The 14,388-nt window shown below is 39.4% G+C and overlaps 1 protein-coding gene across 1 annotated transcript; it reads left to right on the top strand.

Moving 5' to 3' along the window:
- Window positions 1–7,650: 7,650 nt before the first annotated feature.
- On the top strand, window positions 7,651–9,592 carry IL5 (interleukin 5). Its single transcript, XM_028103699.2, has 4 exons — window positions 7,651–7,794; window positions 7,992–8,024; window positions 9,095–9,223; window positions 9,331–9,592. The coding sequence occupies exons 1-4, from the start codon at window positions 7,651–7,653 to the stop codon at window positions 9,427–9,429; spliced, it is 405 nt and encodes a 134-aa protein (XP_027959500.1). The 3' UTR covers window positions 9,430–9,592.
- The last annotated feature ends 4,796 nt before the right edge of the window (window positions 9,593–14,388 follow it).

Here is a 14,388-nt window from a genome sequence, read left to right as displayed (position 1 = left end):
TCACATAATCCCCAATCATTTACAGAACTTAATACATAAACTAAAATATTCATGTCAAAGGATGGAAGTGGGGAAAGCCAGTGAGTACTCTCTTGCTGTACCAAGGAAGAAACCTGAAAGCATCAGTTATCATAATACATATTTTAAGTTACTAATGGAACACAACAGATTGAAATTATACAGTAATGCTTTATGTAACAAACTAAATGTAATCTTAAAAATGAGAAAAGATTAGAACCCATTTTTAAAATTTTTTAAAGATTTCATTAATTTATTTGAGAGAGAGAGAGCATGAGCAGGGGGAGGGGCAGAGGAAGAGGGAGAAGCAGATTCCCCACTGAGCGGGGAGCACAATGAGGGACTCTAACCCAGGACCCTGGGATCATGACCTGAGCCAAACGCAGATGCTTAACCCACTGAGCCACCCAGGAGCCCCTAGAGCCCATTTTTAAAGTCAGTTTATTTAAGCATTATTTACATACAGTAATAGTCTCCCTTTTCCAGGGTACAGTTTCATGACTTTTGACAAATGTAAACAGTTGTGTAACCACCAAGGCCATTTTTTTTTTCTACCACCATACATTTGCATTGCTTGGATACTTGGATATCAATAGGAAGAAAAAAGCAAATCTGTGTCTTATTTAACTTACCACTGGATAAGTTTCAGGTGGATGAAGATCTATATCTTTCTGGCAGCAATAAAAGTAGAGCCCAAAAATGTAATTACCCCCACTTTTAAAGGAGAATTTTATGACCCAAAGTAACATAAGAAATTAACTATGATTGAGACAACCAGACTTTATATGTCTCCTGCTGTGATTTTTTTTCAAGTATAGCTGACACACAATGTTACATTAGTTTCAGGCGTATAACATAGTGATTCAACAAATTTATACTATATGCTATGCTTACCGCAAGTGTACCCACCATCTGTCACCATACAACTTATTACAATACCATTGACTATATTCTTCCACTGTGACCTTCCCCTGAAGTACCCAACATTATTTCCTATGTGTTTGGTTTTTTTAAATTAACCTGAATCTAATCACACTTTTACACTTAGCCTCCAGTTCACAGGAATTAGGATTAGGTTAATAACACCCAAGAGGGGCGCCTGGGTGGCTCAGTCGTTAAGTGTCTGCCTTCGGCTCAGGTCGTGATCCCAGGGTCCTGGAATCGAGCCCCACGTCGGGCTCCCTGCTCAGTGGGAGGCCTGCTTCTCGCTCTCCCACTCCCCCTGCTTGTGTTCCCTCTCTTGCTGTGTCTCTCTCTGTCAAATAAATAAATAAAATCTTTAAAAAAATAAAAATAACACCACAAGGATGGAAAAGGTAAATCTGGAAGGTGGAATGTGTTATAAGACACTAGCCCAGGCTCTCAGATCAGTGTCATTAAAACAAGGACTGCTGTAGATTCTAAAAGAATTTTTAAAAAACGATTTATTTATTCATTTTAGAGAGAGAGTGAGAGAGCAGGGGGAGAGCAGAGGGAGAGGGAGATAGAGTATTAAGCAGACTGCGCTGAGCACAGAGCCCAACGTGGGGCTCGATCTCACAACCCTGAGATCATGACCTGAGCCATCCCTAAAAGACTTTATTTTAAAAAAAGATGCAACATATGGTCCTGGGTTGGATCCGTGTTTGCACATAGAGATATGAAGGGAATTTGGGGGATACATAAGGAAATTTGAATGGAGTCCAGAAATTACATGCTAAAAATTTTTTATTGTTAATTTCATTATATTTGATGTGACAGTATCTTGCTATGTAGGAAAATGATTCCTTTTTGAGGTACATATGAAGTGTTAATGATGGAGCATCATGCTCTTCTGTAATTTACTTTAAAATACTTCAGGAAAAAACAGCAAACCGAAGAAAAAAGTTGACATGACAAAGTAGCCAGATTCCATGACAAAAAAATTCAACTTTGTAACAGTTTTATAGGAAACTAAGAGAACACCCCTAGGAAGGGGGTAGAAATGAACTGCAATAAAAATGATTAATCCCTAAAATAAAAAGAACTGAAAAAGCAAACTAGTCAAGTTCCTATTTCTCAGTAAACTATTACTGGAAAATGTTTTATTTTGCTTATATCATAATTAATGAAATGAAAAATAAAACTATCATGAGATACTATTTTATACTTACTAGTGAATCTCTTTCTGTATAGTACTTTCTGACACAAATTCTTTTTCTGGTATTGATATTGATACATTAGCTTTCTTTTGATTACTATTTGTCCAGTATATCTTTCTATCCCTTGATTTTCAACCTTTTAGTGTCATTTTACGTGAAGTATATCTCTTTAAAATAGCAGAGAGATGATTTTTGGTAGAATTTTACAGTATCTGCCTTTTAATAGATGAGCTTAATCTGTTTTTATTATTGTGATTCATGATAAATTTGGATGTATTTCTCATATCTCTTTCTGTGCTTTTTGTTTGCTTCTTTCTCTCCTTTCCTGGTTTCTGGATTGATTGAGCTTTTTTTGGCCCTTGTTTTATTCTACTGGTTTGTAAGTTGTACATTCTATTCCTGTTCTTTTAGTGGTTCCTCTTATATTTTTCACATGCCTATTTTGAAATCTAAAGTTAATATCTTTTTTTAATCGAGCGATATTAAAATTTATTGAGGGATGGTACAAAGTTCCCAAAGAGGGAGGGTACCTGATAGGGTTGCCCTAAAGTTAATATCTTCAGGAAATTTCTAAACAGCACAAGAACAATAAAATGCATCAGCTCTGATCACTGTTTTTCCCACATTATCATTGTTTAGTATTTTTGTTCCTCATTGTCTTGAAATCCCCTAAATAAGTTATTTTTTAACCAGTATTATTTATTTAGGCTTAACAACATATTTATCAATCTAGTTGATTACCTCGGCTTCTTGCATCACATCTTTTATGGGGGTTCATCTCGCTCATTACATCAGCAAAATGATTAAACCCCAGTGCTAAAGAACTTTCAAGGAAAGAAATCTATCCTGCAGTGCTGATAGCAGGATTAAACAAAGCTATGTTTGTGAAAGTGCTTTGTAAGTTGTAAAACACTAAAAATGCAAGGGATTTATTTTTTGTCCATTTAATATTTTCAGAGGGGTGATCTGGTAAAATGTAACAAGAGCTGTAAAAATGGTCACACAAGTTCCTTGGCATAAGGAAATATTTTAAAAGATTATACAAAGAACTTTCTGGTAGCATTGTTTATAGTTGTGGGAGACTAGAAACAATCCAAATGGTGAAGTGAACTGTAGATACCAATTTCATCTAATAGCAGGTAACCTTTAAAATAATAAGTAGATACATGAAAGAGAGGTATTTATAAGCAAAAAAGATAAACACAAGTGGCACATATTCATTGGTTACAACCCTGTGAAGCTATCTATGTGTTAGTAAGGATTGGAAGAAGTCATAAAAAAACTGACAGTTGCTATGCCAAGGGAGGAAGTTCTGTGTTTCTCTTCCTATAATGTTATTTATTCAATAAAAAGAATTACTTTAAAGATATGCTTGGGGATTGAAAGCATCGAGGTTAGAATAGGGTAAAAAAGAAAAAGAAAGAAAGAAAAAGAAAGAAAGAAAGAAAGAAAGAAAGAAAGAAAGAAAGAAAGAAAGAAAGAAAGAAAGAAAGAAAGAAAGAGAAAGAAAGAAAGAAAAAGAAAGAAAGAAAGAAAGAAAGAGAAAGAAAGAAAAAGAAAAAGAAAGAAAGAAAGGAAGGAAGAAAGAAAGAAAGAAAGAGAAAGAAAGAGAGACGCTATCATTTTACATTTCACCACGAAAAATTTGGGCATTATGCCGAGTTGATTGATTAGAATCAGTTCATAGAAAAGTCATTTGACCTTAAATGACTACACAGTTAGTAAAAACCACAGCTATCAGTATTTTAAAAATATGTTGCCAATTTGGAAGCCACTAATAGAGATAAAGGTTTTTGGGCAAAAGTTTGGATGTTACCCACGAATACAACTTTCCAATACTATTCGAAATCCTTTTACGTAATTACTAGTAATTCTTAAAAATTCCAAGTACTGATTGCTAATTTTCTATTCGCCTAAAGTAATGTGGGTTTTTAAAAATGCCATAGTAGTTCACATTGACTTAGTCTCTACAGCTGAGCCTTAAAGTGTTGCTTTATCTTTTTTTCTAGGAGTCTGCTTTTTCTATTACTTCAGGCTCCCAGCCTCAGGGAATAGACTCCTTGAGTTTCCACAGTATTCACATTAATTTTTTCAACTAACACAACCATGTACCTGCTTATTCATTCAGGTTTTTTGTCAACAAACATTGAGTGCCTACAATAATAGGCTAGTCCTTGAGGACAAAAAGGTTAATGAAATAAAATCTTTCTACTCAAGTAGCTCATAGTCTAGTGAAAAGGTCCTGAGTGCCTGACATTTACAGGATGCGACGTCTTTTTAATAATGAAAGTAAAAGCAATCATTAGCTTTTCTCAACTTGTGATGTTTTCTTTTAAAGATTTTATTTATTTGAGAAAGAGAGTGAGAGAGAGAGCACGAGCAGGGATGGAGAGCCAGAGAAAGAGGGAGAGAAGCAGACTCCCCGCTGAGTGCGGAGCCTGATGCAGGACTCGATCTGAGGACCCTGAGATTATCTGAGCCGAACCGACTGAGTCACCCAGAGCCCTTGGGTGACTTGTATTTTAAAATAGTTTTAGAGTTGCAGAAGTTGCAACAATGTTATAGAGAGTTCCTGTGTAGCCTGCGCCCAGTTTCCTATAGTACATTGGACACAACTGAGGAACCAACTTTGGCACATTACTAGACTCTACCGTTTTTTTGGAATTTCCTTAGTTTTATCCACTGTCCTTTTTCTGTTCCTGGATTTTACCCACGATACCACATTACGTTTGGTCACCATGCTTGGACTCCTCTGGGCTGTGACAGTTTCTCAGACGTTGCTTCTTTTTGATGACCTTGACAGTTTTAAGGCGTGTTGGCCGGGTATTTTCTCCCTCAATTTGGATATGTACGATGTTTTTCTCATGGTTAGATAGAGGTTATCAGGTTTGGGGAGGAAGACCACAGAGAGAAAATGCCATTCTCATTACATCATGTTAAGAGTAGTTGCTATTAATGTAACTTATCACTGTTGATGTTGACCTTGGTCACCTGGTTGAGGTTTGCCAGGTTTCTCCATTGCAAAGTTCCTCTTCTTATAATCTCCTTCCCATACTGTATTCTTTATTTTTTTTAAAGATTGTATTGGGTCACCTGGGTGGCTCAAACGGTTAAGCGTCTGCCTTCGGCTCAGGTCATGATCTCAGGGTCCTGGGATCGAGCCCCACATCGGGCTCACTGCTCTGCGGAAAGCCTGCTTCTCCCTCTCCCACTCCCCCTGCTTGTGTTCCCTCTCTCGCTGTGTCTCTCTCTCTCAAATAAATAAATAAAAATCTTTAAAAAAATAAAGAAATAAAGATTGTATTTATTTATTTGAGAGAGAGAGAGACAGAGACAGAGCATGAGCGGGGAGAGCGGGAGGCAGAGGGAGAGGGAGAAGCAGATCCCCGCCGAGCAGGGGGCTGGACACGGGGCTCGATCCCAGGACCCCTGGACCATGACCTGAGCTGAAGGCAGTCGCTTAACGACTGAGCCACCCAGCTGCCCCCCCATACTGTATTCTTTAAAATGAAGTCACTGCGTATCCCACACTTCAGGGGGATGATGCTCCACTTCCGTGAGGGTGCAATATCAACAAAAATTACTTGGAGTTCTCCTTCTGCACAGGAGATTAAAATAATAAACTTTTGTATGGAGTTTTACATTAATAAAGTTCTTTTAAATACATTATTTTATAGTCTTTGCTATGAGAGAGTTTGAAGTCGGGTTTGGGAGATCAGTCTCACAGAGGAAAAGTTAATGAATTATGACAACATTTTAAGAAATATATTTGTGTACACCCATGTTCATAGTAGCCTTATTCACGATAGCCAAAAGATGGAAGCAACCCAAATGTCCATTGACAGGTGAATGAATAAGCAATATGTGGTATATGCATATGATGGAATATTGCTTTGCCTTAAAAAGGAAAGGAAGTTTTGTCAAATGCTACAATGTGGATGAATCCTGAAGATATCTTAAGTGAAATAAGTCAGTCACAAAAAGACAAATGCCATCTGATTCCACTTATATGAGTTACCAGAACAGTCACATTCATAGAGACACAAAGTAGAAGCATGATTGCCAGGGGCTGGGGAGAGGGGAAATAGCTGTTGTTTAATGGATGTAGAGTTTCAGTTTTGCAAGATGGATTGTCCAACATTGTGAGTGTACTTAATACCACTGAACTGCACACTTAAAAATGGTTGAGATGTTAAATTTTATGTTATGTGTATTTTACCATAATAAAATATTTTTAGGAGAAATATTTTGAATAGAAGGGGCTTTTTAGTAACTAGCCCTCCCACTTGACCTACAGCTATACTGCAAATCAGAGGCTGCACAATGGTACCCTATATTGTTTTTTTTAAAATATGAATTGCCAGCATTTAAAAATCAGGAGGTTATACATAATAATCAGGCTTTTGAATTCTTTAAAAATTGGGATGATCTAGCAACAGAAGTCCAAGGGTGTCACATGGCAACGATCAGCTGAATCTGAGAAGCATCTGCCGGGTCATTCAATGCTGCAGTTTACTTAGCCCCACCATCTGTGTTGTGTCACACCTGTACATTCCATTGATTTGCACAGCCAGCTAGCAACTTGGGTGGGGTGAAGCCTGCTTTCAGCTACAGGGAGAGCCAATCAGTATAACCCATACTCCTGGCCACAGTTCAAGGGTGAACATGAGGTCCTTTGTCGCAAGGAAGCTGAATGCTAGGACTTCTGATTGAGCTATCAGAAAAGCACAAATTTCTTTCTCCTGCTGCTCAGGAATAGGATACATTCAGATCCAGGAGATTTGACATCATCTTGGGACCACAGCGGGAGAGCTGCCTGACAACGGAGCCAAGGAAGAATCACCAAGGCAAGCAAGATATAAGGGAGCCTCTACCCTGGACCATTTGGTTGTATGATCTAATAATTCTCTGTTTGGCTTCAACCAGTTGGGGTTAAGGTTTTGGTCACTGGCAACAGAAAGGATCCTAACATAGTTGCCAGTGAACTTGACCCTGCTAAGTTTTGATGGTCTCTGCTCTAATCACCATCTTCCCATAAGTATTTTTAAATTCCTTTTAAGACAGATCAGTCTAGTAACAACAGTGATAGAATTTAGTCAACCTGAAAAAGACTTTCCCAATATTTATACATTCTGGTATAAAATTTAGTGGTGTGCATTATACTTCTCTTTTTTACACACATCTTTTAAGAGGAAATTCAATCTTCTGGTTTTAAGAAATGCAAATGTGAGGCAATGATGTATCAACCCAAAGATTTTCTTTGTAATAGAAAATGTTTTTAAAGGGGGGGAAGTAGGGATTTTTATAATTATTAAAAGATAAAAGTAAAATTATTTTTTAAGATAGAAAGCATTGGAAACATTTCGTATTACGATATGCCATTATTAGGCATCCTCTATCTGATTGTTAGAAATTATTCATTTCCTCAAAGATAGAGAATAAATTGGTTGGGGATGCAATCTTGTACTATGCACTTTCTCTGCCCAAGGCAAACACTGAACATTTGAGAGCTATGAGAATGCTTCTGCATTTGAGTTTGCTAGCTCTTGGGGCTGCCTATGTTTCTGTCACTGCTGTAGAAAGTACCATGAATAGTCTGGTCGCAGAGACCTTGACACTGCTCTCCGCTCATCGAACTCTGCTGATAGGCGATGGGGTAATTTTCTTCTTGATTCCTACTTAAAAAGCATGGGTAATCATTGGCAGTGGTTGATTTTTAAAGATCTGCTATTAATAATGAAATTATGAGTGTTAGTAATATATAATGGGTAACCATGTTACTAGGAAGCATTATATTAAAAGTTATGAATCTTACAATACGTTAAAAATGAATGTATTTCCTTTCCTTTTCAGAACCTGATGATTCCTACTCCTGAACATAAAAATGTAAGTTAAATTATGATTTGACAAGACGATTGCATGAATCAGTTTCGTTATTTTAAGCTACAAAGCATTAGTTAACATTGGAATGATTTAATTTCATCTATTTTGTTTTTATGTATGCAGATGTGAATGTATGTGCTTATGAATATTAGGAATGGTGTCAGGAATGACTCTACAATATTAAGTAGAATCCATTAAGCAATTGGATCAGGCCCTTTTTTGATGTTGTCAATTCTCCATCTCAAAGAGTCTCAGATCAAGCGTTCTTTCCAGAAAAATTCCATATTGGGTGAGAGGTGCCTCCTAGTCTCCATTCACCTCTATCTTTGGCTTTTCTCACTTTAAAGTCTTTCTGAAAGTACTAGCAACTTAGGGTTGTATTTTTAGAATTATGGTCAGTAGACATTAAAATATACAGTGAAGTCCTATGTTAATAGTCATTTCTTAAATGATTTTAACTCTAATAGAATCATATACCTTTGAAGTATGTCATGGTCATATTAAAATGTTAAAGATGTGATATCATTAGTCTAAATAGAATAAAATTACTAGCCAGAACTGTCAGAGAAAACTCTGATGTGAGGTAAATCAGTAATGTAGTTGCATTATACTTCTTAAACACTTTATTTTTCATTAAGCATTTAATTTATATCATTTGTCAAACTCCTTAGTAATTATATAAACGTCATTTACTTATAGAAATTATAGCTCAGGGCGCCTGGGTGACTCAGTAGGTTAAGCATCTGCCTTTGGCTCGGGACATGATCTCAGGGTCCTGGGATCGAGCCCTGCATCTGGCTCCCTGCTCAGGGGGGAGTCTGCTTGGCCCTTTCCTTCAACCCCCACCCCGCTTGTGCTCTCTCTCTCAAATAAATAAATAAAATCTTAAAAAAAAAAAAAGGAAGAAATTATAGGTCAGTATGAGGTGGTGTCCCACCTGGAAAAAAAACAAGTGAAAAACTCTTGGGAGAAAGGAACTTGTATAACCTCCACAAAACAAAGTCTAAATTTTTGGACCAAATTTTGATAGCTTGTTTTGATTATTTATATTTTAAAAAATTTTCCTCACTTAGCACCAATTGTGCATTGAAGAAGTCTTTCAGGGTATAGACATATTGAAGAACCAAACTGCACAAGGGGAGGCTGTGGATAAATTATTCCAAAACTTGTCTTTGATAAAAGAACACATAGACCTCCAAAAAGTAAGTTGAAGACGTTCGGTGGAAACTTAAGTATATTTGTCTGGTTGTGCCTGTTTGACAAGAACTGACGGTTTTCCTACAATACCTCTTGTCTGTTCTTTTCACAGAAAAAGTGTGGAGGAGAAAGATGGAGAGTGAAAAAGTTCCTAGACTACCTGCAAGTGTTTCTTGGTGTCATAAACACCGAGTGGACAACAGAAAGTTGAGACAAAACTGACTTCTTGTAGTGAAAGATTTTGGAGGAGGAGAAGAATGTTTTCTTTTGCAATCAGACAGGGCCAACCAGCAGTGGAGCCTTAATGATCCGTAGACTTAAACTTCAGAGGCAAAGTAGATATTTCAGGCGTCCTACTACTTTACCACCTTACACAACCAGAAGGCATAAAAATAAAATGTTTTGAGACATATTTCAGATACCCGATCTTTGAAGTATTTTCCTCCAGTTTGCTCCAGGCAAAATAAATATGTACTTTAACCTTATTTAACACAACATTCTGTAAAATCTCTGTTAACTTAATATTTATTTATGAAATGAAGAAGAATTTGATAAATCAATATTTATATCAGATTGGGTTATGTTCCAATAAAACAAAAATAAACAACTCTGATTCAGTTTGTTGCTGGCCTCTGTCCTACTTTTTTTTTTTTTTTAGGTTTATTTATTTCTTTGAGAGAGAGCGTGAGCTGGGGAGGGGCAGGGGGAGAGAATATCCATGCAGACTCCGTCTGAGCACAGAGCCGGACACAGGGCTTGATCTCACGACCCATGGGATCAGGACCTGAGCCAAAACCAAGAGTCTGGCACTTAACCGACTGAGCCACCCAGGCACCTCTGTCCTACCCTTGAAGTGAGCACAGTCTGTGTGAAAACACGCTGAGTTTGGAGGGAGAGTCTGCGTCCGTGCTGGTTGAGCATTCCCGTCTCCCTGGTGACGGAGGTCGTGGGGTTCCAGTGATCCAGCAGGCCTTAGCGGGGATGTGGGCTGCAGGAACATGGGCGGGGGCTGAGCATGGTTTCCTCGCCGCAGTAAAGCAGAAGCAGGGAGGGTGCAGGTTAAATGGTGGGTGATAAATGAATGGATGAATGAATGAATGAATGAATGAAACTTCCAGGACTGGCCGGAGAATTAAAATGACTTTCAAGGATTTTCTTCGGAGGAGGATGGTGTAAAAATCTGTAACTAGGTCTCTTCTTGGCCAGTGAGAAGAATTTGGCAGACCAATCCCACTGCCAGTTCAAGGAGGGAGGCAGAAACCCTCTTGGTGGAGCCCAGAGCACTGTGGCCGGGGAGAGTTCTTCCTCATCTCCTAACAAAAGGGGCCGAAAAGCTGGTCGGCAATTATATTCAGAAGACTGGGTTCTAGAGGGTCCCATGATCCTGTATTCCCAGGGGTAGAGCTGCAGCCGTCCAGTCTGCCTGCTTATGATCGGTACCATAACTGAAGGTTCTTCTGCTTGAGGAAATTTCTCAAAGATCCAGAAAGTATGTTCTTGAAAATATATTTTAAAACTGAGATAAAACTGGAGGAGAGACCCAATAAGAATATTCAACTATGCCACTGACTACTTCATCTACTGATCACAGGGTCTACACTGCGTGCTGGAACACAGTTACAGGTGTAGGCTGAGGCTCCTTATCGATGGGTGCCATTACCCCAGGCATTATCTGCACGGCTTGTACGGGTCACACTCGGCTGTTTGTGTGCAGCAACCACTCTTATTGTGTCTGGGCACAGGAGAGGGGGCAGGGCAGTCAGACATAGAGTCTCAGGTTGGAGAATGCAAGTCCTTCTGTGTAAGAAGACAAGTTTTCCTTCCTGCACAAACCTAAGCATGGTGGTTAATGCTCTGCCATGGCCCAGACCCCCGACTGTGTGTCCACCCAGCCCTGAGAGCTGGAGCCGAGCCAATGAAGAGGAAGATGGGTCAGCACAGCACCGTGCTGACTGTTCTAGAACTGACAGGAAACAGGAAACTCGATTTGTGAAGAGGCTGAATGACAACTTAATTCAATTCAGCAAATATTTATTGAGCTCCCGTCTGGTCCAGGACTGTTTTAGGGACCAGGATCCATCAGTGAATAAAGCAGACAACATTCCCTGCCCTTGTAGACTTATATTCTCTCTCAAAAAAGATTATCTTCCCACTTCTTTATGAAGGTCCAGTACAGTGCAGGTGGATTTAAGACTGGAATAGCCGATCTGAAATTCCACTCATGAGCTCTTACCGAGCTACCAGGGCTCAGAGAAGCTAAAAGCAATCTGCACTGTATGCAATCAACCCAAACGGGACTTCTTAGATGTACCAAGGGTTTTAAAGGCAGAAACTATGATCCTCAAGCTAAGTCTACTTTCCCTGTAGAAGCAAACCCATCTTCAGATGGCCCCTAGCAGGTCACATCCACTGCCCCCTCACCCAGGCCTGCTGACCGTGGGGCTCCAGGACCCAGAGCATCGGGAGAGAGGGATGCAGCAACCTCCAGGTTATAGGATTACTTTCCTGAGCCTTGCTTTTCCTCTCAAAAGCTTATCCCAACAACAGAGCATCCACTCACTCTATCTTAGTGATGTGCTCTCCATCCACCATTCAGCCTCTGAAATGTCTCTCCTATTCCACCTCTCTGTCCCCACTGCCTCAACGGAGGCCGTTGCCTCTCAGCTAGACTGAGCCAGGTTCTCCCCATGCCTGCAGAGTCAGGGCTGTTGATAAAGTACACTCATGTCTACATGTCGCAAGATGTAAAAACCTCTGATACACTTGATACATTTCTGTATATGAAGCAGTCGGGCTCACTTCCTCAGGGCTAGGTTCCTTCTCAGGGCATACCTCTGCCCCCTCCAAGCCTCACCATATAGAAATATAGGCATCTCTCACTTAACAACGTTTGCAAGAAAACACTAACCAGGAGCCTCGTTCCCACTATTTTAAGCGGAAAAATTTTAGTGCATTACATCTCAATCCAAAATCAACCAATTTTCCAAAATACAAAGCACAGTAAAATGCCTGAATGTAATCAAAAGCTAACATATTTGATTGCAAAATATTTTTAAATTTATGTTTTTGTATTTAGTTATTTAATAAATGGTGGTAAAATATTTATTTTAAAATTTTTAAAAAGATTTTATTAATTTATTTGACAGAGAGAGACACAGCGAGAGAGGGAACACAAGCAGGGGGAGTGGGAGAGGGAGAAGCAGGCTCCCCGCTGAGCAGGGAGCCCGATGCAGGGCTCCATCCCAGGACCCTGGGTGCAAGCACAAGAGGGTCGGAGGGTGGGGGGTAGGAGCAGAGGGAGAGGGAGAGAGAGAAGCTTAAGCAGGCTCTACACCCAGCACAGAGCCGAACACAGGGCTCGATCATGACCCTGACCTCATGACCTGAGCCAAAACCCAGAGTCACATACTTAACCGACTGAGCCACTCAGGTGCCCCAGGAAATACTCAGACTTTTCAAAGATTGATTCATATGAGGTGTGAGCTGACACTGACACCTGGAAAATCCAAATGCCACCTTGATATTCTGGCTGGAATGGAAATTGCTTAGGACAAGTGATAAATGGAGCTTTGGCATGAGTCTTTTCTATACCCTTTGATTATTTTTTCAGTTCTTTACCATATATGTGGGATAAATATTCTTAGCACCTGGGAGAGCCTTCATATTGGTTCTCTGACCCATGAAGTAAGGGACAAGTGGAAGGCCTTGAAACTATCTGGACCCTGTCAAGATAGAAAATCAAAGACAAATACTATATTCCTGGTTGACTGCCACCATGAAAGATTGGAAACATGCAAGAGGTATATATTCCCATTCAATTTATCCTTTGTCCTCTGCAAAGACCAGAACAACACTTTCTTTTTTTTTTTAAAGATTTATTTATTTATTTGAGAGAGAAAGAATGAGAGACAGAGAGCATGAGAGGGAGGAGGATCAGAGGGAGAAGCAGACTCCCTGCTGAGCAGGGAGCCCGATGCGGGACTCGATCCCGGGACTCCAGGATCATGACCTGAGCTGAAGGCAGTCGCTTAACCAACTGAGCCACCCAGGTGCCCCCAGAACGACACTTTGAATTCAGGCTGTGGCAGACTAGCTTGTACAGACTAGCCCTGGAGCCAAACAATTAGGAAAGACGGTTAAATAGTTTCAAAAATCCACTTAAAACAATTAGAGAGCTGACATGGCAATGAAGACTTGAGAGACTATAAAGAAGGTAAGCTTAGAAACGGGCCTGACATTTGGCGTAGCTTTTTGCTTTGAGGCATTTACCGATTAGTAAGCAGTGGTATAGAGGTTGAGGAGCTGAGCAACAGAGAAGCCAAGAGAAAAGCTGTGGCTGAGGGACCATGGATAAAGCAGAGTTTTAGGCAGTTTCATGGATATGGAGGAACAAAAGTTGGAGTTCAGGGCCCAGGAAGTAGGAGGGGTTTCTGTAAATACTTCCAGGCTTTCCACTGGGACCCCTGAAGAGTTATACTTTAAGAACTAACTGAAGTAGACTGGTCCTTTAAAACCAAAACCCATCTTTCTTTTTTAGCTGTATCTCAGACTAGATTGAGATGACCTGTTCTTGCCGTAATTGCTTGCTAGAAGTGCATCATTTCTGGAGGAAGATACCATCATCTTGTGTAAGACAATGACTGTATAATTCCTTCTTGCATTTCAGACCTTCCTTCTGAGATGTTTTTTCTCCCACAACTACAATTTATGCAAGTACTTTTAGTGAGAGTTTATTGGTAATACATTCTCTCAGTTTTTATTCCTTCTAAAGCGTTTTAGCTGATTTAAAAATGAGCAAAAGACATGAACAAACACTCTGCCAAAGAAGATATATACGTATATATTATATATATATTAAATAAGCATATGAAAAGATGCTCAATATCATGTATCATTGTGGAATTGTAAACAAAAATGAGATATCACTATGCACCTATTAGAATGGCCAAAATCCAAAACACTGACAACACCAAATGCTGGCAAGAATGTGGAGGAATAGGAACTCTCATTCACTGCTGGTGGGAATGCAAAGTGGCACAGCCACTTTGGAAGTTTCTAATAAAAACTAAACATATTTTTACCAGACAATCCAACAATCACTCTCTTTGGTATTTACACAAAAGAGTTGAATATATATCCACACAAAAATCTGCACATCGATGTTTATAGC

Source organism: Eumetopias jubatus, unplaced genomic scaffold (assembly GCF_037043125.1).
Source record: "Eumetopias jubatus isolate StellerSeaLion01/CBP00866 unplaced genomic scaffold, mEumJub1_p1.0 scaffold_5, whole genome shotgun sequence".
NCBI lineage: Eukaryota > Metazoa > Chordata > Mammalia > Carnivora > Otariidae > Eumetopias > Eumetopias jubatus.
This window is presented reverse-complemented; position numbering and strand designations above follow the sequence as displayed.

What these genes read in the sequence shown, in the direction of transcription:
- IL5 (XM_028103699.2), top strand. Translation starts at nt 7,651, where the DNA reads ATGAGAATGCTTCTGCATTTGAGTTTGCTAGCTCTTGGGGCTGCCTAT. An exon ending in CTCTGCTGATAGGCGATGGG is followed by an intron (nt 7,795 to 7,991) that starts GTAATTTTCTTC and finishes TTTCCTTTTCAG; the next exon opens with AACCTGATGATTCCTACTCC. An exon ending in AACACATAGACCTCCAAAAA is followed by an intron (nt 9,224 to 9,330) that starts GTAAGTTGAAGA and finishes TTCTTTTCACAG; the next exon opens with AAAAAGTGTGGAGGAGAAAG.